Source organism: Stegodyphus dumicola, chromosome 3 (genome assembly GCF_044657685.1).
Source record: "Stegodyphus dumicola isolate Sdum_Otavi_A_Nest chromosome 3, ASM4465768v1".
Classification (NCBI taxonomy): domain Eukaryota; kingdom Metazoa; phylum Arthropoda; class Arachnida; order Araneae; family Eresidae; genus Stegodyphus; species Stegodyphus dumicola.
The window spans coordinates 247,702,032-247,728,657 of record NC_140770.1 but is presented as its reverse complement, the minus strand read 5'-3'; the positions used below and the strand labels follow the sequence as shown (position 1 = coordinate 247,728,657).

At 33.1% G+C, this 26,626-nt stretch overlaps 2 protein-coding genes across 4 annotated transcripts in view; both read right to left on the bottom strand.

Moving 5' to 3' along the window:
• Positions 1–483: 483 nt before the first annotated feature.
• Positions 484–8,866, bottom strand: LOC146998312 (neprilysin-like). The gene is made up of 3 exons (XM_085812494.1): positions 8,709–8,866; positions 7,131–7,268; positions 484–665 (listed from the first exon to the last, which is right to left on the bottom strand). The coding sequence occupies exons 1-3, from the start codon at positions 8,782–8,784 to the stop codon at positions 484–486; spliced, it is 396 nt and encodes a 131-aa protein (XP_085668620.1). The 5' UTR covers positions 8,785–8,866.
• Positions 8,867–22,181: 13,315 nt separating this feature from the next.
• The window catches only part of LOC118181120 (putative G protein-coupled receptor AH9.1), a 53,284-nt gene continuing 48,839 nt past the window's right edge, over positions 22,182–26,626 (bottom strand). For all 3 annotated transcript variants that reach the window (XM_035350194.2, XM_035350195.2, XM_035350193.2), the window contains exon 2: positions 22,182–25,035. In XM_035350194.2, coding sequence (XP_035206085.1) covers positions 23,889–25,025 — 1,137 coding nt within the window. In that variant the 5' untranslated portion in view covers positions 25,026–25,035 and the 3' untranslated portion in view covers positions 22,182–23,888. The remainder of the gene's footprint in view (positions 25,036–26,626) is intronic.

Sequence of the window (26,626 nt, the reverse complement as noted above, 5' to 3'; positions counted from 1 at the left end):
ACCAGAATTAAAATTAATTTGTCTAATTAAATAGAGTATTATACTATGGTGAAGAAAGAAAAATTACAATAAGTTAGTATGAAATTCCTACCCGGTTGTTGTAAATCGCTGTGCTCGACATGCCTATTATAATTATTGGTAAATGTGCAGTTCATATATAATAAAAAGTGTAATTATTATGTACGGTGGGAGAATTAGATTACTTTCATCGATTTTGTAATTTAATATGTCAAAATACAAATATAATATTTGTAAGACCATAGTAAATTTTAGTACAAAACCATAGCAAAAATTTTTGTTCGGAGTTAAAATGGTAGTCGTTCAATTTTTTTCTCTGGAACATATTTTTTATGTGACATATTTGCGCGTTTTCGAACTTGTCCATATTGGGTGTTTCCTCAAAGAAGCTTTCACATAGTCAACCCAAAGATATTGTGTAGTTTTTAATTCCCAAACATCATAAAAACAATTTCGTTTCACTTTTCAGAGTTTTAAATACATATACTTGCATTTGAGTCTGAGATGGATAACACGTTGAACTGTGGACAAGAAGGAAATATCCGAAGTGTGATAGTCAAGTCTCTTTTTATAACCACCACAGGCAAACTGATAAAAGTCATTGCAAGGATCCATCGTATCATCCATATTGGATAAGATCACGGTAGCTGAAAGGCAAACGAAAAGTGATCAGTTTCGTAAGAATGTATGCAATATGCAAAATGCTATTTAATCCGTATCTACATTTCTAAAGGAAAATGCGTGAGTTTATTTTAACATTGTTCCGCATAATAAAAGTCAATAGATGTGTTAATCCATAATGAATAGGAAATCGGAGGCGAAGGCAGATTAAATCTTCACTTTTATTTCAGCAAATATGTTCTGGCCACAGTGAAGTTGGCACATTAATTGTGTCTATTCCAAAAAATTGACATTTTAGATAAACTTGCAGTAAGAAAGAAGGAGCAGACAAACTGCAGTCCAACTAGGCCAAAGCGTATAGAGCAAGTGATTTATGTTCAGGGTGAAATCTTAGTCCAGATTGAGTTACTTTTGGTTCTCAATGCATTTTGATTGGATAACTAATATTACTGTAAAATTACTATTGGCTGCTTGAGTATTAGTTCTATTTTCATCACCAGAATTATGCAGGAGTCATATGACATGGATTAATCCAGAAATGGCGCAGTGCAAACAGAGGTTATTATTTCTAGAATCGAGAAGGAAAATTTACGTTGCTAATTTAATCTTTTACATATTCTGTATTTTTCTTACATATATATATCTATATACATATTTCGTTCAAGTACAAAATATCTACACGAAGAACAAATACACACTCACACACTCATATATATATAAATATATAAATATAAATTGTATATATATATGTAAGATAAAAATGTATGTATCAGAGTTATAATATAACTATAAACATTAATTCTTCCTCTCTATTCTAAAATCGTAATAACTTATCTGCATTGCGTCATTCAAATTAATCATGCGATCTTACGTAACCATTTATTCCAGATGCCTCTTGACGACCAATCACCGAATTATAAACCAAAACTTTTCTCTTCGCGTGCTTCCATCTTTCATAACTATGCACTTCAGCTTTTGCTCTCTACTTTGCTAAGATGTAATTTCGCTAGCTTGCTTTATACTCAGCAATATCAAAAATGTAAATCTTCTGTGGAAAGGCACGACTAGAGTGCCAAGTGATTGTGGACACAAATATCAATTGGAAATAAAAATGGAATTAAAACTGCTTCGACTACCAAGTTAGCATTACTAGCATACTACGCAATCAAATTCTTCTTCAGTATGGGTCTAATCACGCATCTACAGTGTTCCGTCTTTTCCTTGTGCTTTTATTATGACATATACATATATATACAAATACATATATATATATATATATATACAATTTTTGAAATTTATTCCTTATGAATTTCAATTTTTAGTCTTTGTGAAAAATTGGTTCTAAATCTTTTTCTTTCTTTATATATATATATGTAATAATAAAATGCCATAGTCAAGAATACACTTAAAATTCTAACTGTATGTTCGTTTCATTTTTTAATGGCGACGGTCTCTTATTTGAAAGTACGTGGAATTAAATCAACAGCCCCGTAGTCAAGTTGTTTTTCCCGCCTTTTCTACACGTACAGTTATAGAATGTTCTGGAGATATTTAAAGCGAACTGGAATGGCTGACGTCATTTCTTGGAAGCTCCGCCTTTCCAGAGGCTATAAAAGGACTCGCAAAGGAATATCGGGGTCTTTTCTTAAATGCAACGATGCAGTAAACTTCATACAAAAAGTTATTAGTAATTCTTTTTTATTTACTCCGGAGATCTTAATTTTTGTAACTGCTATTTCTTCTAACCAATAATAAATGGATCCTGTTTTTTAACCTTATCGTCTGATAATTTAAGCTACGGCTACATTTATATTTCTTCACAAATCTATTTATTCCGGACAAAAGCTGGTACATCCTTTGTGTGTGTATACTTCAAGCAAATATATATATATTTTGCATTTCGATCAAATACATATATATTTTTGTACTTCAAGTAAATATATAGAGAGTGTTTCAAAATGTCGTTCCCAAACTTAAAATGTCGGTCTGTTACACCATGACAAACAAGATTTACATAGAAACTTGTGTCCATAAATGCGAACAGCGATCGTTAGATAGCAGTGTTCGCAGGCTTATAGGAGAGTGGGAAGTGTGATCATTTCAGACGAGCACGTTGCAGAATAAGGATGAATCGATTAACTAACTCATATTTTTATAGACATTTTGTGGGAAGAGTACGGCTGGATCTGATGGCTGACTTTCCAGCAGCTATACGCTGAAACAGCTAGTTTCAGCATGATGAAAAGCCTCCGCATTTTAGCAGCACTATGTGGGAATACATTAATAGGACATATCTTCATCTCTGGATCGCAAAAGCGGACCAGTCACATGGCCACCGCGATTCTCCGACCTGACTCTCCTGTATTTATGCCTGCCGGGACACATGAAATCCATGGTGTACGAAATAGTTGTAACAATGGACATGGATTTTGTCGCCAAGATCGCAGAAGCAGCGGCGCGAGTCCGTGACACACCTGCCCATTTTGAACGGTTCCTTGAACCCATCCATGTGAAGCGTGCGGTTTGGCGAATGGAAGGAGTTTTGAACATCTTCTGTGATTTAACCATGTTATTTAATAAAAGTCATATTAATACATCTTTCGACATCCTTTCGTTCTTCCCCTCTACGCTTGCGAACATTGCCCTCTTGCGGTCGCCATTCGCATTTTTGGACAAAATTCCTATGTAAATCTTATTTGTCATGGTGTGACAGACCAGCATGTTAAGTTTGACAACGAAACTTTAAGCACTCTCTCTATATAATATATGTAATGATATTTTTAAATCAATTGATTAAATTAAATTCTAATCATATCGCTTAATAATGTGTTGCGATTCTCTACCTAAATTGCCTCCCTGTTCCTAAATTTTGGCGAAATCCTTTCTTTATTATAAATTATATTAACCTGTTGGCACCCGCCAAATCGCCAAACTCATAAATCTGTCATATTACATAAAGTCCTTAAGAACACTCGTGATGAGAAGATCGCGTCACCTCGTGATTTCAATTAATATCGCTGATTGGATGAGCACCATGAAGTACACATATCTATAAATAGGGCTTCTCCTAGAGGTACAGATTGTGAGATTGGATGCCAAAATAAACGTATCACTTTATAATTCAAAAATTTGTCTCATTCCTGTTGCCCCGGCTGCAAAACACAAATAATGTATGAGATTCTACATTTCATATATATACTCCGTATATATGGTTGTGCATGAATGTGTGTGTGTGTATTTGTTAATTTGGAAATGTTGATGGCATGAAGAAGTAATTGCAGTCATGGTCGACTTTAATATTTATTTTAATTCTAGTTGGCAAACATTTTCAAACTAGCACAGATAAAGTAATGCAATAGGCGCCTGTTCTTAAAGAACTACTTTGGTATCTTAATTTCTGAAATTTTACGCAGCAGATATTGGTAAGTCGTAAAACAATGAGACATTATTCTCAGATGAAAGCTCAGATCACAATGATTTGAGTTTCATTTCACAATTTTTGTATTGATTAATAACCATTCCGATTCCCAAATCTGAAGTTATTTGAAATCATTATTGACTAAAATGTTTATGAAAGAGCCTACGTTACTAGTGTTATGCAAAAATTAAATGATATGTATTATTTCTTAAATGGGCGAACTTTTTCAGGTATTTATTATAAGCAATTACTATTTAAGAGCATAAAGCGAAACAGCCAAATTTAAATGGAAAGTTAAGAAACTATAACAATTTGAACTTAGTGTTTTTATCATATGCTTTTTATCTTGCAGATACGTATATTTTTGTACTTGCAACTACTATTTTTAGATTAATTTTGTTTGCATGTCAAAGCTACTCTTCATGTTTTCTTTATGTGAAATGCTCAATCGTAGCAATCAAGAACCAAAAGTAGATTAAATGTTCTTTTGAGAACTATGAGAAAGTAAGCATTATATAGTTGCAAATAAACTTAATTTATGGTGGGAATTTAAAAATGGGACAATCGAAGACAATTATGCTCATTTACAACCTGTTCTCATTTAATTTGCATTAAATCACACGTGAATCATAAGATAAAACGAATAAATTTTGATATGGACAGCATATGACCTCCCAGCAATTTCATAATTTGAACAGCAGTGAGCTCATTCATTACAATTCAGTTACAATCATTTGTAAACAAGCTCTAACAACGAATACGAACGAAATTGTACTGTAATACGAAATTTACATTAGATTTTAGTCATATGTAAAAATTGTTTTTTCTAAATGTATAGCAATGTAATCAAATATTTGCTCCTTTACTCCTTTTATTAAAATTACATTTAATAGGTAAGTTTAATAATGTATACCTTAAATGGATTTTAGTTAAAGGAAATCCGGTATTCTGACAGCAGATGTCCTACTGGGCCGTATCTATAGTAACAGGTGAAATAAACTGTATTTGCCTTTCGTGATGAGTATGATCACGTGCTATTCTCACCTGCTGATAAATCAGCAGAATTTTGTTGATCCTGATTTTGCTGTGCTACTAATCCTGAGTCTACAGAATACCTATGGAGTCATCGTAAACAAATAATTTTAGAATTTCAGAGGAACAAAATGATGTTGCTTCGCTACCTTCCTGTATCGCAATCGCAATCTGTCTGGACTGGTTACAAATTTCTTGCTATGTTGAAAGATATCACGAGAGTATTTGTGCGAATGATAGAATGGAATATCTATCACGGTTTTTTCATTTGTGATCACAGTAGTATACGATTCTGTGTTTCATATGCGATTACAAAATTGACTATCGACAAATGTAACTGATTTATTGACAGGAGCCATAATATATACTAAACTGACATTTAAATGTGCTAAAAGTATAATGACGACCATCAAATCCTCTTTAGAAGCACGTAAGGGCATTATTTTTTAAATGTCGAATAGTTTAATGTAATAAATGGTATTGCAATAAAAGTAACTATATTTATATATAATTTATTTGTATATATTTATTTATTTAATTACTGCTATTTTCCGTATGGTTTAGTACAGTAGTGTTATCGGTTTCATTGGTTTGATCATGATTAACAAACAAGCAAGCATTTTCCAAGAATACAGAAAATTAATATGTATAAAATATGTATGTACATAAAAGTTTCATGTTATATTAATATATAAATATAATATATAATAGAGCTTATGAATATATTATATTGATATGTATGTATATAAAAGTTGTAGTTAAGAAAAAATGACAATTTTAAAAGATTATCCATCCTAAGGAAAAAATGTAGGGCCAAATGATATCTGTATATTAAAATTGAAAAAATATTCCTAAGATGTAAAATATAATACTTTCAAATGAATAGCATAATTTAGTTTTCTTTTGTGTTGGGCTATATGAGTAAATCTAAATTCATATTGAGATATACTACTAGTATATATACTTTCCATATAGGTATCAGTAAATAATTCTTGTGCAATTGCAACAATAAAAAAATTATGGCATATATATGCAGCAGTATGCTATATTCAACATTACAAAATTATTACGAACTTCAAATAAAGTATCACGTCTGGTTGTCCATGAAAAACTGCTGTGGGCTTCATTCTACCACCTTCAGTTTATCTAATTTTACCCAAAATCTAATCAACGTTTTATATATGACGGCAGAAAGCTTAAATGCGGAAAACAGAAATTTTTGGAAATTTTGCATAAGAGCTATTGTGTGCACAAAAATCATCATCACAGATAGACAGACAGACTTCATTGTAAAAACTGTAAAAGCATGCTATGGAGATCATAATTTGCTCTTATTCACTGGAAACGCATGCGTAATCGAGAGGTCCAGGATTCGGGTCCCAGCGAGAGCACTGTCCATTTTTCATGTGTCAAGTTTCAAAACAACCGAGAGATTGAACAAGTGGTTCCCGAACTAAAAGGTGGAAGAATATAATTCTTAACCACCAGAATTTGGCGACTGTGTCTCCTAATCTCCCGTTACCCTATAAAAGTGGGGGTAGGTAAGGTACTTTTCTCCTCCATTTCGCATGCCTTATTGGTGTAAGTGGAGGCGTATTTGACAGGTCCAGGATTCGTCCCGGGGAGAAAAATGCTAATTTTTCATGTCTCCTGCTTCATAATGATCTAGTGACTATATACAGTAATTGAGTATTCTTAAGTTTTTTTTTTTTTTTTTTAATTTTCTGCGATTGTTAGCAAAATTTATCTTGAAAGTTTTTTTTTTTTTTTATTTTTTATATTAAGTATTAGTAATTATCAAAAGTAAAATTCCTGTGATCCTATGCTTTATACGACCACTTATTTGCAAAGCAAACAGCAGAAATGCTGCATGAATCGACTGGCTATTCACATAGTTGCGGATGTTTCGGCAAACTAGATCTCAAACTCTACCGCCTAATCATAAAAAGGCTCATTTTGGAGTACCAGTCCTTTCTTCAGTGGAACAGTAAGGTTTCCTTAAATGTGCTTTAATAAGCCGATCAACAAGAAAATCTCTTACCTGCTTTGACACAGCCAGGCGTCAGGCAATATTCGTATTCTGAAGAGATGTTGGAAGAATCATTGGGGCGTGCCGCAGCAAGGAGGCGGGAAGTGAGACGATTTACATTTATTTCTAGGTGATAACCCTGTCCTGAACCTGAAAGATAATATTTCATTTATTTCCCTACACATGAGAATATATTTATGTATGGATATCCATATTTGAAACGGATGAAACGGATTAAATACAGAGAGATGTAACAAGCTCTTTCTCCTGAACAAGAGAGGAGCTTGCAACTCTGAAGCAGGTTCATTTCTCGTGAATATTTAATGCTAAAGCTCACAGTGAAGCTGTAGCTATCGCTTAACATTTTTCCGATTTTTCTGGAGAAATCTGGTATTACCAGCCATTGTTATTCATAATGTTGTGAATGTTCCTTGATAAGTTTAAATTTAAAGGACTAAGAATGTTTGCATCTGAACTATAAAAATACTTTCTGCAGCTGAAATTAGATACGTAACGCAACAAGTTGCTACTCAATATCATCTTCTAGGCCAATATTAGCTTCATCAGTGTATTTGTAAACGTGTTCAAGAAAACAAGCGGGACAATCGAAACTGTCTAGGCAAAGAATATTTATAATAGAAGTTATGGCTATATTGCAATCAAGCATTTCAAATACGAGTAACATCGAAACGTCTAACAAGCGAATGTTGCCATTTCTGGCGTCATTTCTATCCTTACCGGAGATAAAGCATATCTTTCGCCCTCTGACCAGCACGGGGGTTCACTATGAAAGCCCAAATTTAGGAAAATTGCCATTAAGAGGTATTTTCTTGATTGAATGCCAAAATGACTCTGGTACTCTAACTGGAATTATGTATTTTTCATGTATATTGATTTAATTTCTTGCACATATTTCAAGATGCACGTATATATGTATGCATTCTTAAGGACATCGCAAAATTATTCTAGGCCTTATATATACGGGCATGCCCCTCGGAGTGTTATACCATGGTCTTCAAGCATGCAAATTCTTAGTGAAAAGACGCAGGATTAAGAATTGCAACTGATTGACTCATCTAGGAAGAAGGAAACATCTAAATTTGGTCAATTTCAGTATTTAAATTTACTAATTCTCTGAGTGGAATGCAGCATCCTTGGTTCTTTTATAAATAGTATTCGTCTTAACAGGTATTATTATCACCATTGCAATTTTAATAAAACATTTACTAGCATGGTTTACGAATTCATGTTAAATGTCTTTAGTTGGTAGAAGTATTAATTGAGAAATCACCGATTTCGAAATGCTTTAATTCGTTCTGAAATTACCTAATCAAGGTGAAATAAAACGCTTTGAATTAGTACTGAAGAATACGCTTTGCCTTATAATTACTAATGTCAGTGCATGTTTTGTTTACGGCTTACTCGACAAGGCGATTCGCGGATCTATTTTTAATCTTTAAACAAAACCGTATTTTACGCTATCTTCAAGGTAGTATGATTTAAGAATCAATGTTTTTATCTTAATAAGGACAAGCATTCTTTGTTTACTTTTTGGAAACTGCTAAATTATAAAATCTGAATTTCACATACATTTGGGTGCCAGACAGATTTCGGAGATAGAAGATACAGTTCGGGGTAATGCGTAGAGGTTCGTGTCGGATGGCATGCAAACATCTGGTCGGGGTTCTGAAAAACAAAAACACAAGTAATTCCTTTCACAGCTTCATGCTAAAAAATTTACAGTTTTTTTCACATGTCAGGAGAAATTTTTGTTCATTCAAACTAAATTAAGCAGTATATTAAAATATAAATATACATTTTAAAATGTGGCAAAAATGATTTTAAATTAAGCAACATGTTTAAATAAATAAGTAATAAAAGTTGAACATGATGAAATCTTTGCAAGCTTTCGTCATTTTGCAATTCATACTTACTCTAGCAAAGATTATTTTTTAGGTGCTTTTCCTTTATCTGCCAGCGATGTCATAAAATCGTAAGAACAAATAATATGACATGATTACATATGATAATCCGTAATAAAAATAAGAAAAACATTTCTTACTTTTAAATCCTATTTTTCTTCTCCTGTCCCAAAACATCTTCTGTACAAATCGCGCGTAAATAATTGTTCAAACCAACTACAGAATTATGGGCTCGTCAATTCGTCTTGGCAAAACTGAATTGGGAACAGTTTCTTAGACCATAAATAAATAAATCTGAGGGCTCATGGAAAGGAAATGCGAGGTGCTGGTGGTTTTTTTATAACATTTTTTTGTGTTACCTTTATTTATTAAATATCATGTTACTTAAACTACATAAAATTCAGTTGAACAGCGATATCACAAAATATTTAAAAACAGCATATCTTTAGAAATTTCCGATACGCACTCTCGCGAGCTGGAGATAAAAATGTTTTTTCCGTACAGTGTTGCCGTTACTCGCTTTGAAATCGTTTAGTTTGTTAATAAAACATTCGTTAAAGTTTTACAAAATAAATTCGAATTCAAAATTCAGGTTTCTAAATGCGCATGTTCGGTTGGAAGAATGCATTATTAAAAAATGCTAGAGCTATGTAGAATGTAAATTCAACAAACCCCCAGGGCGGCCCTTCTAGGGTACCGAGAAGTGCTGCTTTAGACAGTTGTGGGATCCGGACGATACCCAATCAGTCTATGCCAAGCCACCCGGGTGTCCGGACCTGCTTTCACATGTTCACATGCCCTTAGCATCTTGTTAGGCGACGTTTAAATACGCGGCGTTAATGATCTTGAGCATGTTTAAGTATTTGTTTTCTGTGTAAACTCAGACTACTTTACTTACATTGAAATTACGTACTTCATTTGTGTTATGTTAAAGACCTGCAAATAGCGAAGGTTTGTCTGTACTCAAGTAGTGCTTTCTGTTCATTTACAAGTTAATAAAAAGATTATTTGAGCCTCTTACCTTGGTTATTTTCTCCAGATTAAAGCGATAATTCATGGTTTATTAGAGTACCCAGAAATAAGCTTCTAGACATAGTAGGACTATACAACTTATTTATATCAGGTAATATCTAAAATGTATTCAAATTCATTGCAGAAATGTATTAAATGTAATTAGCCTTAATACTTGACATAAAACGAACTCAGCACGATGCAATAAATTATTACACGACTAGAGGGAAATCTGGGATGCAATTTTACTGATTACTTCCGCATGGGTCGTGAAATTTTGTTTTATGATTATATATGATAAAAGTTAATAAATGTTAAGTTAAAGAACATTTATTTGAGAACTTTCAGTGAAATTTCGTAGAATAAGAATGTAAACGTACTCATGCTTTTTTTAGATGTGGATATTATCCTACAAGATGATATTACTTTAACTATTTGTCTAGTAGTGAAAAATACAGTATATAGCTAAAGCTAAATTCAAATTCGTCCACAAGTTTATATCTCTTTTAAATTAAGACAGCTTAAAAGGTATTTCTCCCGCCTTCTTCGCATGCCTTCGTGGTGTGGTGGTCTGCACGCTGGGCGCGTATTCCAGATGTTGGGAATTTCATTCCCGGCGAAGGCGCTGCATATTTTGCATCTTTTGTGCTTCACTATGGTATTGGATGTACCTAATGTCTCTAAAAGCGTAATGTGTTTATCTTCTCAATATTAAACTGAGAATAATTGTCATAGTTCTCGTCACTCTTATTAGCTCAAATCTGTTTTCGAACGTTTAAAACAGTTTGCCCGGTATTTTGTTCTTCCCCACTGTGAGCCTTTGTTATGCAATTGGTAACACGTCCAGCTACCAATGGGGGATTCGGAATTCGAAACCCATCGAAGGCTACTGTTGGTTGCTCTTTGTTTTCTGGCTTCTAAAAATATAATGGGTTCTGCAGTGGTTCCCAAACTAAAATATGGAGGGACGATAATTCGTCACCACTCCAGGATTCGGCAACTGAGTTCCTACTCACTCGTTAGATGGAGAACCATGTAAGGAAATGTCTTCCTCCAATACCATAGTGTAACTGAAAGCATGTCTGACTAGTAATCCGTAGGTCCGATGTTTGAATACTGGAAACTCATTGCTTACATTTTACGTTTCCTGAAGTTAAGTATCCTACCTGAACATCTCATTTTTTCCTCGTATTTTCTCGCCAGGATGCAAATTTAAAGTCAAGTGAAGAGATTATAAATACAGATGAATCTAGAAGTTTATTCAGAGCGTGATTTCACCAGGCAACGCACGTTACTATTTTGTCCTTGCTGTTGTTATGCGAAATTGCTGATGCGCCTTGTGGCCATTTAATAAGTATATCGCCGGGTAGGTAGTTGAGTCAGCCTTAGTTAGCCTTAAACTAAATTGTTATTCTAGCCCTACTACGTTTGAATGTACTGTTGAATTATTCTAAAGTTCCACCGCAAGTCGTCGTTGTTATTGTAAACATAGTACGTGCATTTGTGGTAAGAGTTTGATGAATAATAAAGGGTTTATTTTACCTCTTTTTGCCTGCTCGTATTATTCAGGCCTGTACGAGAAGTCGTCAGGTTTCCTTATAAGATCCTTTTACTTTATAATAGGGAAAAGAAAAAGATGTTACAATGTTTTCTTTTAAACATTAAACAAACAGAAAAACACTTTACACTTTCAACAGCATTTAAACATAAGTTTTACTAAGCTATATTGGAGACAAACATCTGTATATCCCACATCAGCGAGCTGTTTTATCTTCTACGTATTTAATAGTTTGGAAGCTTCTAAAAAAGTATGAATATTTATAATTAAATTCTGGTATCAGTTGAGGTGAGTTAAATGTTACAGAGATTTTCTAAGTACTGCATTAAATTTTCCAGTGTCTAAAATACATTTCTCCGTTAATTATTTTGTATCACACTTTCTATACAGGATTTACTGAGTACTAGCCTGGTTTTATTGAGCTAGGGAAGACTTTTTCTAGAGTGTGTAATAACAAGTTATTATTTAGTATCCTCGCAATATTTATTTAAGTTAAGAATCTTCATTTACTAACTATATAATTTTGCATATAAAATATATATATTCACAAATAAGAAATATATTTTTTACACAAAATTAAAAGTTTAACTTACTGAAGTTATCGGTTAAAATGGATTCCAAGCAAACATACTTCATTAAGAAGTCAATATTCATTATTATGAGCGCCATTCTGAAATTATTATCTTCAGCTCCTTCTTGTAATTATGACAGTACAGAAAACGACTTCTCTGTTTACCACAATTTATGGTATTAACAACATGCAACTGTGAAACGTTTGGTTTGGAAAAATGATTTGGCCAAGAAAATAGCGCAATGTGTCTTGTTATGAAACCGTTCTATGAGAGCTGGTAAATTATAAAAGTAATTTTCATAGAATATGTTTTTTCAAAAATAACTTTTCTATAGATACTCCTATCTATTTAAGCCACGTATGTGTATATCATATCGTTGAAGGATAATTTTTAACAGGCGTTTGTTATAACATCCAATTGACGAAACACATGTGGAGGAAGTTTCGTGAGATAAAATCAAAAATGCCATTCAACAAATATATAGTTTTACTAGAATGAAAGAAACACATCAATGTTTTTATTCTTCATTGTAAAGCTTAGAGAAAATGTCATTATAGAGAAAAAATAGCATATTTCTTCCATTGTGCGAGTTAATTTTTAGATATATATTCTCCATTCTATGAAGGATTTATTTCAAATGGCCTGTTTTAGATTCGTCGAAAAGTCTGCGGTTGACGGAACACATATGGAAGAACCGAAAAAATGTTGAAAAGTTGAGTGAATTCCCATGGTAAGAGTAAGGTGGCATCTCAGGTTACAATAAAAATGAATCCCTATTTTTGTGCATGTAATTTGTATTTTTGTATATAAGTACCTGACTATTGAGAGCATTACTTTTATATCTAAACTAGCCGTTGAGTGATGGATTAGCCTTAATCGAGCATTTAAGATACTCCTGAATGTCTGCTTTTGGAGGAATTGCATAAATTAGGATAGCGCCTAGCCAGTCATACATTGGCCACTGTTTATCCCGAGGCTTGGATATCGGTCCTTTCCTGGAAGATAAGCAGTACACACCAAATCAATTGACGTCTATAATGTGGCAGCAGACTGAACCTACTTTCATCTAAGAATAGTACACAAGCAATGTTCTACTGAATCAAGTGTTATGATGCTCGCGATGCCATTGCAGACGAGCGGAATGTTGCCGTCAGGACAATGGAATGCACACCACAGGACGGCGGACGTTTAGTTCTCCTTGATGCAAATATCTCATTTAGTTGCAGTTTTCGGGAAATTCGCTAGCCAAAAGCAGCAATTAACTGATTTACTACCTCAATCGCAGTGCCTTGAAAGAGGACTGTGGTTGACGTCGAACTCTCTGACAACATCTGTTATTTTTCGCTCTTCTTCAATCTTGCCTATAATACTGCCAAGCATAAAATCATCTAAGTGATGAAAGGAAGGCTTACCGAAAATTGGAAGTTCGTCAATTGATTTTTTCCCTTTAAATTTTCCTTTTAAACCACAAAGATCAATACGAAACAAAACTTTTATTTCCATTATCAATAAAACAAATGGCGAATAACTTTGACAATCCCAAAACTACCTACGCATACTACATCGTCTTTTATCCCTCTCCATAACTGTATATGGGATGCATAAGATCAAGACTCTTCCAAATAGCTATTTCCTCTTCAATGGTATTGATTGGAATACTGAAACTGCAAAATTATTTTACTTGCCAAATACGCTTGACCAAGAGACAAAAAAGGATATTTAGTTATCTAGCTGGTATATTTTGCCAGTCAGCTTGAAATTCTTTGCGTGTTAATAAACAGTATATGGACAGTAAAATACATTTTATCACCTCGAGGAAAGTATTAAAGTGTATTAAGAATACATACATACGTTACAGTTTTTACTGCATTAACTTCATAGTGTGGAAAAATGCAACTTGTGCCACTTCGCTTGCTAAACATAGATGTATGAATTCTTTAAATTTTCTGAAATAATTTTGATGTCTGAAAAGACGTGTTTAGTAGAGACGTTTCAAATTTTCAGGCCATAATGAATCATTTAAAAATTTAAAAAATTAATTAGAAGAGATGTAAGTCTTTTCCATTCAATCAGAAAAATGCAATTCAATTCATCTTTTAAACTTCAGTGACATATTATTACAGTCAGTCTTTTCTTAGTCAAAACATCTCAAATTTCATAACAAAGATACAGATAAAACGGTGCTAAAATAGCTATATCCGAGGTGCCCATAAGAGACAATAGATTCGTATTAGAGATCACTTCAGCAAAATTTGAACAGGTAATTCAAATACTTAATGTAAAGGACACTTAGATTTAAGCTCTTATTTAGCACTTACGAATTGACAACAACATATTATATTTATTCTTTTTGCTCGTGAATTTTTTTCTGTAGCATAATAGCTACATTCTTCACATAGCAAATGCTTTTCTATGTTTACTGAGCGTTTTTATTTATTATTCAAGAATTAGATAGGTTTTCAAACCTTCTGCTTTTAACATTTTGGTTAACAATGAGACAACAATCTAAGAGATCTATATGTTAAAATCCCATCATAGAAGTTTATTTACTAGATCTTCCAAACGAAAACAAATCGCAGAGTGAATTTAACGAAATATATGCAGTAGACTGGTTCATATTCACGTTAAACACGGGGAAACAATAAGACTAGCTATGACCCAGCTGGTTCACAAGGATTCAAACCTGGGTAGAAATAACAAGAATATTTCTTAGGAACAGAAGAATAAACATAATAAGAAATGAAGAGATTATAAATGGCATTTAAGAACTATATTTATGACAGAAAATAAATAGAAAGTTTAAACGATTTATGAGCTTGATTATATTTGTGATAAGTAATAGAAACCGAAGAAGTTAATTAAAATCACCCTACGAAACGCTTGAAAATAGATTTAACTCATTAACTTGCTAATTAACTTAGTTAATGAGTTACTCTCATTACTCATTAACTTGCTAATAATTACACAATGTTTGTTCAAAGAAAATAAGAGCAATTGCAAGATAAAGCCTGTAATAATGTAAAATTTGATCATCTGACCTGAATGTTACGTCTATGATGGGTTTAAAATTAAGATTCAGCTCTTTGACTTACATGAAACTGATTAGAGTTTTCTTCAACTAAAGACCACCAGTTTACATCAGTTGATTCTCCTCTCAAGTTTTTGACAGTGTAAACAGGTATTTATTCCACTTATGAATTTCTAAATACAATAAGAAATGCAGCATGAAAAAGAGAATTTCTGGTTCATATTGCAAATAAATTTATAACAAAGAGATGGCGAGATTTATACCATTGGAATTCCTTTTGCCTAGAATTAATATTATTTCAAAAACTGAGAAATATTGGTGAAAGTGACAAATTATCTGAATTTATGCCTTTCAATACAAAGAATTTCTAAACCGTTTAACTCTTTTGAATGACCAAATTCAGTAATTCGTAGTAGATGAACGGTAATGCTGCCATCTATTGGCCATAAAGAAAAATAATTGTCGTAGTGGTAATGCCCGAGCAACCATCTGTTGAGAGTAATGTGAAACGCAAAAGAATTCTAAGGCAAAAGAATATATAATACATTGAATTACTGAGAGAGATATTAAACATTTCGGTTTTTTTCTATGTCTTAAGCTCTAACATAGAATAAAAAATATGCAAGGAATAAAAAAAAATGCGTGAAATTTGTAATATATTCATTTTCATAAAGCACACTTTAGTCACGGGTTTCTAACTTGAAGCACAATCAGATAAAAGTAAAATCGTGTCAACAGTATCGCTTTGTAAATAGCCTATTCAAATCGATCATTTTAAAACCCCAAATTTTTTCGTGACACATTGCTACAGACGTGAACTGTAACGACACGCCCATTTCCAGTGATGATAGTCTAGAGCAGGGGTTCTCAACCGATGGTACGTGTACCGCTGGTGGTACGCAAGAGAAAAATAGGTGGTACACAAAGAAGCAATGTATTTTTAACTATTAAATTCAAAAACTAATACCCCAACATCCCGATTGAGTTTTTTCTCTAATACTCGTAAATTTATGTGATCTGAAAGCTTTATTCAAAAGTGGTGGTGATAGTGGTACTTTGTAGTGGTGGTACTAAAGGTTTTCAATTTTTGTTAGATGGTACACGTTAGTCAAAAGTTTGAGAACCGCTGCTTTTAGTATTCTATTAGAGTAGATCATTGATTTCCAAACTTAATTCTTTCGCATACTCCTCAATAAGAGAACCCCTAAACACTTACAGAACTATTTTAATACATTAGATTTAATAAACTACATTTCATAAGGTTAATATGTAAGTTTTCTTCTTTTCGTCCCAGAGAATGATGACTTTAAGGCTGCTTTAAAAAACAATTTTTGATTGAAATGATCTGAAATTAATTGCTCCCCCTCATTTCCTTTGAGAACGTAATGTTTAAAATTGCCCTTGTAATTACTTAGGTGGGTTATTATGTCCTCTGAGACTTCGATTTATGATGAAACTCATTTTCTGAGTTAAAACCGTAAAGCGTCTTAAGTATTTCATTCCGAATTTTTCAATATTCGATCTATAAAATCCTAAAATTTTTATCAGGGAATTCATTTTGTCAGAAACTTTGAAAATAGTTATTTAATTGTTCTGTAATTCTAAATTGAGTTTATTTACAGTTGAAACACTGTCAGATAGTTATGCAAGCCTTTGAAGCCATTCATCATTGTGAAATGTGTGGCACTTAAAGTAAAATAATTTTAAACAATATGTGCTCTATCAGATTCTCATATTTTACGCTTTGCTTCTCAAATAGCAGTACCTGAAACTAGGGAAGAGAATCCTTTGCAGTAAAATGTTGTTCCTAATTATTAGAATGTTTCTTTTCCTATTTTAAATAGGGAAACTTTGCAGAGACGAAAATTCGATTTCGAAACTTAGTAGTTAGAAAATTCTAGAAATTTCATAAATGTATCATTTGGCATATAACTTTTGAATATTATATCTCCTGGCCGTAAAACTCCAATTTACTAAGTAAGCTGCACTTTGTCGTATTCTTCCATTTGTGTTCAGCCAACTGTAGAACGATTGGTCAAGAAAATGTGTTTCGATACTTCATCAAGTGTCATCGTTATTCACTCCAACTCTACGAACCCCGTACGAACGTGAAGGAAGAAAATAACGTAACAATATTATATTTGTTGTTATTCTGTTTAATTTGATAAAAATGCACTTTTATATAATTAGTTATGCTACAAAAAACCGGCAAAATTGTTATGTCACTTGAAAGATTATTCAAAGGAAAGCATTTATATGATAAAATATTATGAATAAAATATTATGAATAAAATATATGAATTTATATGATAATAATTGCAGCTGTCTTCCGATGTCCCAAATGATAATTTCATTTTATTGTTATATGTCTGCTTGTTATGCTCATTATTAACTATAATTCCGTTGCTCTTGTTAATACTGTGCTTGTTAAAAGTCATTTCTATTTAGATGCATTATAAATGGAAAAAAAAAAATCTGATACGAACATCACGACTTCCTTGTACGGCTGTTAGATTATACACATTTTTGCTGCATTTCATTTAGTCTTATTTCTTATTCAATTAATTCAGTTCTCACTTCCCGGCAAGCAAAAATAAATAAAACTCAAAACATCTTCCTTAAAAATTGTAAAATACACAAAAACATAAAACACCAAGTAAAGTTAAAAGAGTTAAAAGGCAGTTTTTAGAATTAGAGTTTGTACGAAAAAAAATGCAATTCGTCCAGTGGGTAAGTATAAAACTGAAAGTTTATTTTTGGTCTCGTTCAGCAAAAAGACACTAAACGTGCAGAAAGTGACTTAATTCACTATTCTACTAAAAGTTTCAAATGTAAACAAATGGCTGCTCTGTCGTTAAGCTTAGAAACACTTAAACAACTTTTAAATTGTTGATAATTCTACAGCTATTGCATGCAGATTAACTAAAGGCATAAAAACCGGAGCATAAAAATAACTTAATCACTTTTAAAGCAAAAAAGTACACAATTTCCCAACATAAAATAAAAAAACTGAGCTCGACGAGCTGGATAATAGATTGGAGTGGGTATATATATATATATATATATAAATGTAGGAATTGATAGAAAATTAAATAATCGGCTTAGCAATAAATCAGAGCAGTATATAGTTTGATCATATTTAGAGTTATTAGGAATGATTTCTTAGAGGTGGCAACAAGAATTGAAATTCAAAGCATTTTCTATTAGTATCTTGTATGTTGTGTGCCGTATGTGCATTTGGTGTGCGATCTCGCCCATGAAATTATCTTTCTAAATCAAGAAACTCCATAGATTCAACTTCTGCCGCCCACATAGCCTCTATCTATCTATGTATATATACTGTTACACTGGTGTGCAAAACTTAAGCAACAGGTGTTCTTTTTGGCATAACTCCACTAGAAAACATCTGAGAGACATGAAATTCAGAATTAAGAGACAGCATTTTGTATTTAAACGATGACGAAATCATAATTGCTCTAAAAATTAATACAATGCATACAGTACGGAATCAAAGAAAAACAGGCGTTATTGAACTCACAGTATCGTTACACATGATTGTTTGTACAAGAGGAAGAACACCAAGCAGGTGTTCATTAGTATGGGATATGCCATCCCCTAATTGCAATGGTTGCTTCGAATGGTCTCTCCATACTCAGCATCAGATTGTCCAACAGATCTTGAGGTAAGAGTGCCCATTCCTCAATCAGCCTCTGTTTCAGTTGCTGAGTGTTCCCCGGAGGATGTAATCGTGTCACAAGCATCCCTCCAAAGCATCCCACACATGTTCTATGGGGTTTAAATCAGGAAACCACGCTGGCCAAAACGGTGATGCCGATGGCCCACTTTCAAAGGGATGCAGCGTTCAGGACGGCAGACGCATAGGCCACCTTTGTGAAGGTGTTTGGACACAGTAAACCACGACAATTGTCGCCCGTTGCTGTTCACGGCTGTTGTTGAGCTGTGGCTCTTGCTGACTGGTTTCAGGCTCTTTTCGTCTGCAGGACTATATATCGGTTTTTTGCTGCAGTTGTTTTCCTGGGATGGCCACCACCAACCTTTCTAATAGCTGTACCTATGTTTCGGAAGGCTTTCTAAACGCGCGAAACGCCACTTTTGTTGATTCCGAACTCTTCAGCTATACTAGTCACACTTCGCCCCTACTCTAGAATTTCGATCATTCTTCCACGTGTGAAGTCATCCAGATCATTTCTTCTAGCCAATATTTCACGAAAGAACTCCTTGTACTTGCAGCGAATGTCTTTAATGGCATCTTCATCCTTCCTTGTATGGTAATCTCGAGTTGAGCGCGCCGACCGTACGCATTTTGCGTACGCTCACGTAGCCTGTGACTTTTTTTCTTGACATTTGCATGCGCATGCCTTTCTACTGAATTGCGTGTTCATTGTTCTGAACGCAAGAACCCCTTTTCTACAATTTTATGGCTATCTGATTAAAATTTACATTGTTGCTTACGTTTTGCACACCAGTGTAGTTTGGCCCATTACAACCAAAAAGGAGGTGCACAACTACATGTTATGGCAATCTCATATACAAAATTTCAATGTTCTGAGGGTACTCGTTTTTGAGTTATGAAAGACACATACATACGTATGAGTAACACGTAGAGACGTCACGAAAAAAATATATTTTGTCCTTACGTCCGTCAAAAACACCGTTCCAGGGAGGTCAGAATGGATATTTTCAGTGAATTATGAAACCGGAAACTTTTCGCGATTACAATACTCCTTTTACTATACAAGGAAGTAAAAAGGGAATATCCGAAGAAGACGCCAACATCTTGTTAAAAATCTCTAAAATGCAAAATAGAAATAGATAGGCTGTCTGAAATAAAATATGTACTATGTTTAAATAATAAGCTGCCTGTGGCCCATGTGAATGAGGCAGACTCGTATTTTCCGTTTTTACTTCCTTGTACGAAGTAAAAAGGAAGTATTGTAATCGCGAAAAGGTTCAGGCAGCATATTTCAACGAAAATATCCATTTTGACCGCTATCGAATGCAATTTAGCGATGTTTTTGCGTGATGTCGGTACGTAAGGACAGAATAAAAGACTCGTTTCCTCCAAAAAAATTATAAAACTGCTTTAAAATTAATTCTGAAGAGAATTTTTCGTGGCGTCTGTACGAAGGTCTGTACGAAGGTATGTACGTACGTGCGTACGAACGTACGTACGTATCTCGCATAACTCAAAAACGAGTAACCTCAGAACGTTGAAATTTTGTATATAGGACTGCTATAACATGTAGATGTGCACCTCGTATTTTGGTTGCAATTGGCCGCACCAAACCTATATAAATACTATATTTATATATATATCCACTCTGTTACTCGGCACAGTGATCTCAGTTTCGTTACTCTTATATGTTTGTAAATTGTACATTTTTTGCTTCAAAAATGATTGAATTATGTTGTTCTTATCTTCCAGTTAAGGTTTTTATGCCTTTCGTAATTCTGGAAGCAATATTTGTACAATTGTCAACAATTTAAAAGCTTTTTAAGTGCGGTTAAGTTTTAGATAACATGGCGGACATATTTGTTTACGTTTGAAACAGCAGAATTGTAGATTTTTTGCCAATCTAGAGAGACTAAGTTTCGCAACAACAAAAATAACGCCTTCATTTATTATTGCGAATTAAATCATGCTTAATCCTTTCTGGAATTTTTTCGAGGAAATAAGTGTTTACGATTTACTTAATTTTTAATAATTAGTAATTTTTAATACAGATATTTTGAGCTTTTATGTATTTTTGTCTTGTCGCGAAGTGAAAACTGAATTGATTGAATGAGAAATACTTAATTGTCTGTGAAAAACTGTTTCTTTTTTATTTTGTTTGCTTAATTTCCTTTTTACATCGTTCAAGCTTTATTATAGTATTTGAAAAGAACATGTGGCAACGATTAGATAATTCTTTAAATGATATACATTTTGTGCATTCTCAGTTATAATATGAATGAAATATAATACTGTTAAGTGAACCTAGTGCCAGAGTGTCGCTATGTTAAACAAATAGAGTGAATTTTAAAGAATGCTTTTATTCTATTGTGGTTTATGCGTTGTCGGCGAAGAACATTTAATTAAATCCAATAATTTTAAAAGAAATGCAAGAAACAAATGCGTATAATTTAATGTTCCATACAAGGAAGTCATGTGGTGTACACATCAGATTTTTTTAAATTGCATTTGGCCTTTTGGTAATAACACATTTTAATTACGTTTGATACACAATAAAAACGAATCGTTTATCAGCGTAATGATTGATATTTTTCACTCAAAAATTCTTACAAGTGTTAAATTCCCACTAACATTCCTGAAGTATCAAACATTTTATTAATTCTGATTCGAACCGAAACACAACATCGTAGAATTAAGCAAAAAACAACCTGAGTAGCAGAGATTGTGGTTAATATTCTTTCGATTTCCAAGGCGATTAGAAGCCCACCAGCGGCCGAGCGATAAAGACGCTGAACACTGATAGTTCCATCCGAGGTTCGAATCCAGCGAACGGGCTGACTGCATGGGCGTTTACGTGGTTTTCCCCATGTGTTACGTGTATACGAGCCATTTTCCCTTAGAACGTTCTCCACGAAGACACCCCTTCCTTTAGGCAGATAGCCCTCGTGTACTTTGCCATAATTAAATAATCCCAATCCCAAGGCGATCAGGCATAGAATCCCCATTCTTTAGCCCAAGTCTTTCTTTCAGTACTGTAAAACAGGTACCTACTTCTGATCACTCTTACAAATGCTAGAGCTTTATTAAAAGTCTACGTCAGTGTAAGGTTTTTCTTCGGAATTAACTATATTTTATAGAATTATTTTTGTGGTAATTTCAACTTGTATCATCCTGAGCTATGAGTACACGTGTGTCTGAAAATGTTTTCGATTTTTGCTAAAATAATCAGAAATTAGTTTCGAAAATATAATCGATTTATACAAATACAGTACGGATAATTAAAAACATTTTATTCAAAAAACACATACAAATATTTCGTAAAATTTTAAAAACTTCACAATCTTCACAAATGATTTAAAATGCTCTCTAGTAGAATTCTCAACCGATAAAAGCACAATAATTCTAAATTTAAATTTATTTGGTTTAATTGAATATTAAAGTACGTAGTTTAAAAATTCTAAGAAATAATTCTTAAGGATACCTCAAACCGATTACAAGTCAATAAAAATTAGTTTGTTCATTAGATGCTTAATTAATATCACAGAGTACATCTAACAAAAGAATTATTTTTAAATAATAATAGTAGAAACAGTTTAAATAATAATCACAGATAAAATAATTTTATAATACAAATAAAAGAATAACATAAATAACCAAATACTATATTTTTCAACTTTTTATGCTGTAAAGCGTTTCCGAAGTTCGAAAAAATTTCAATTTACAAAACAAAGTGCCTCAGTGAGACTTTAATGATGATTACAAATATGTGTAACAAGTATTTGTTCGGAAATTTGATGTGCATGGACTATATTTTCATGTAATTTACTCAGTGCCTTTGGCTAAAATATGTAATTTGATTACTTTACAGGAATTCGTAATTTTCTTCGCAATTTATCAGGGAGAAATATGTAAACAGGTATTTTAAGTATCGAATTCAATTAATTACTTTTAAAATACGTCTGTCAGCTTATTTAAGTAAACAGAAACTGTACATGTTTCAATTAATATGTCAGTCAATACTAACTGTTTATTATACTAAAGTGCATTTGTTACATTTTTAACACGCGAGTTCTTTTATATGATAATAAAGCTAAATGTCGTTATTAAATATCATTCTTCATGAAATGTAAGTATGATAGAGTGTGATAAATTTCACCACCAGAAAAGTCTAAAAAAATATAAATGAAATAACTCTTCATTTCTAAATATTAATGACTATTTATTGCAATCTAAGATTATGTTTTTCAAAATAAAATTCTTGAAAATTAATTTATAAATAACTCAGTAATTTTAAATGCAAATGAGATCAAAATTCTTACTTAAAATATTTTGCGTAAAGCAATTTATTTTCTCAATACATTAATACAAAATTCAGGAAACCCTCAGTGGATTCTTATAAACATGTCTGTATTTCGTGTAAACTCCACTAACCCATCCTTAACAGTAGTTTTTGACACACATGATATTATAAAGTTCTTTTTTTTAATATCATGTGTGTCAAAAATCCGAGAAATCAAATTAACTGTCATTTAAAAATTTCAACTAAGATGCATACGCTGTATAACATACAGAATAAAAATAACTACAATTTTAATACTGAAACTATTTTTTATGAATACCTACTACATTATGTACACAAACGTATAAGATATTCCTGATATCCCAAATCAAGATATGTTTCATGCCCGAAGTAAAGTAATTGTTACATTTTCATATACGAAACCAAATACTGGTAACTGTTTTTATTGAATTAGCTTCACTATTATTTCACCAAACCCTGTATCTTTAATTCTCAGTAATTCAATCAGTATAATCTCTTATATCAATAAAGTTAAAAATCATCTGCCATTAGACATTTTGATGCCACAATATACATATAATAAGCATCTGATACATCATATTTATAATTTAAAAACCATATGAAACAGTAATCCGTGAACTAAGCATAGGTAAAACTACTGAATTATCCATAAGAATGTTCTTCTTTAGTATTTATTGCTACTGTCCACTGATGGTTTACTACTTGCAGAACTTGCGTAAAGTGTAAGTTTCGTGCAAGTTGCTAATGCCACGAAAGTCCTTCGAATTTCGGAACTGCACATGCAATAAACATAAAAATTCATCGCGTAGTTCGACAGCTCTAAAACATTAGCAATGGCTCTGAATAACTGAAAGCCAAAATTGAATTCTTTATCGTCACTATTCAGTATAGTTAAAATGGCAGCTGGCGTCATGCTGATGAAGAAGAGTATCACAATACCAGCTAATAATATGATAAGTCTTTGCTCTTCTCTGTATTTCTTGTTTCCATCTCTCTGCTGATGAGTGGCTGAATTGGCATTTGGCATACTAAGCATCTCTCTCCTTTTACTCAACGTTTTTCGGAAAGTTATTATGATGGTTGTATTCATAACTGCTAACAGCACAACAGGGCCAAGTCTCACAATCACTTCTTTAACCATGAGATACGCTTTAAAAGCAGTATGTGACGCCACTGGCGTGTATTCGCAGGCTATATATTCAATTTTGTCGGTGAATGGCACTGGCACTGCCACCGGTTTCTTTTGAAAACATATTGGTATGTACAAAACGAAAGCAGAGATATAAGCCGCTAGTATCGAGCGCTTCGCACGTTGAGAGTTATGCATTTCTTTAAATCGTGTTGGCAAGCACACAGAGAAGTATCTGTCAATAGTTAATGCTACAACTAGGAATACGCTGCTTGCCATAAAGGCATTCACAAGGGGCATTTCGATATGAGAATAGTACACAGCTGCAGTGTATGTCCTGGGTTGCATGCCATGAAGTCTGAACATAGAACTCAAACTCACCACAAGAGACATGAGATCGGAGATGGCAAGCCATGTAAGATAGACGAATGTAACTCCTTTGAGATTAGGCCTAGTGAGAACGGCTAAATTGATAGAATTACCCAATATTCCAAGGGCTATGATGACGGAGCTCACGATGCCATAAGCGATGAATTTTAATTTTTCCACACTTTCGTTAGTAGTGCTTTGAAGTGCGGCATTAGATCCAGCAAGTAAAGTTACGTTGCCCAAGACGGTAGAGTTTGTTTCTGTATTTCCAACATGGATGCTTGGAGTTGGACATTCACCCATAACGTATTGCCTGAAATACAGAATGTATACATTAGCATAGTTCATATATAAAATAAGCAAATATTGTGCAAAACATGTATTTACCCAAAATAATTTTTATTATCATACGCTGGTGTTTTAATTTATAAAATATCTGGAATTTTATATAAAAAAATGTCTTTGAAGTGACGTATTATTTACTGTGTTTGGAATTTGAATACGATTCATAATAGTCGGAAGAGCTGAAACTACACGATCATCGCAGGCACGCATTGTATTTAATTTTGCATCAAATTAAGTTTACACATTTTCTGTTTCGCCTCTTAAAACAGCTTTCATTGAAGCGAAATCTTATATGTATACGAGGCAAAACTTAAATGTCAGAATTTACGACCCAACAGTTGTTTAATTCTACTCTCGCCGGACATTGGAAAGAAGGTTGGATCTCATCATGAGTGGATCATTGATAAAACTGCTATCAGAGCTGTATACGCTTGAGTGTAGCCTAGCCTAGAAGCGGACTTTAGTAATCAGCCTGAACTCAAACCACGTATCCAACCTATTCACTTGGATACTAAATCCGATCGAACTATCAGAGTACCAGCGGACTTATCCACTCGGTGACCGTAATTACTGAATGAAGGAGCAATCTGACAAAAGCAAATTCACGGAAATATCCCATCCTCGCAATATTATGGGAATGCAGACTAATAGCAGCTTACGTAATAGATCTGTTTCCATTTTAATTAATTTTTCAAATCTTATTACAACGCAGCAATGGAGCCAAAATGGAACTCGTATTCTAATCCTTTCATCCAAGTATTTGTTGAAAGTAAAATCGAGTATCTATGCAGTAAAAGAAAAACAGGTTTAGCAATGAGATTCACAAATCATTATCTAAACGTGATAACATGATAATCATAAAGCAAAAATATAAACTAGAGTAGCAGAGTACACAGTCTGAACAAGAACAATAAAGATAAATAAATGTTAAATTCGATTATGCGTTTCATATAACATACATATATATGCGTTTAACATATATACGCATATATATGCATTTAATATATGTATGTCTAGCGAGAAAGTATTTTGTAGTTCTCGTGAACTAAATATGTAGTTTTCGTGAATTCTTCTGGTTCGGTGACAGTTGGTTGATAATTCTTTTTCACATTTATTGGAGCTTTTGGATTTTACTGCTATTGAATTTTGTTATAAATTTCTTACTTTTTGTGTATAATTGATTATTTTTTCAACAGCATATTCGGAAATATGCAGACCACATGACTTCCTCGTATGAGCTATTAAGTTGCACATACTTTTTACTGCATTTCATTTAAATTTAATTCCTCGAATTTCTTTAGACGCATTTCTCATTCAATTAATTCATTTGTCACTTCGCGACAAGGCAAAAACATATAAAAACTTAAAATATCGTTAAAATTTGTAAAAGCACCAAATACAGTTATAAACCACGTAAAACAATTTTTACAGTTAAAATTAGAGTTTCTACGCAAATACACGCAATTGTCCAGCGGGCAGAGAAGACAACGTTTTCGGTTCACAAAACTAAAATATTAATTTTTGCCCCTCGCGGCAAAAAATACTGAACTTGGTCCACA

What these genes read in the sequence shown, in the direction of transcription:
- LOC146998312 (XM_085812494.1), bottom strand. Translation starts at nt 8,784, where the DNA reads ATGCCATCCGACACGAACCTCTACGCATTACCCCGAACTGTATCTTCT. An exon ending in AATCTGTCTGGCACCCAAAT is followed by an intron (nt 7,269 to 8,708) that starts GTATGTGAAATT and finishes ATTATCTTTCAG; the next exon opens with GTTCAGGACAGGGTTATCAC. An exon ending in GCCTGGCTGTGTCAAAGCAG is followed by an intron (nt 666 to 7,130) that starts GTAAGAGATTTT and finishes TTTGCCTTTCAG; the next exon opens with CTACCGTGATCTTATCCAAT.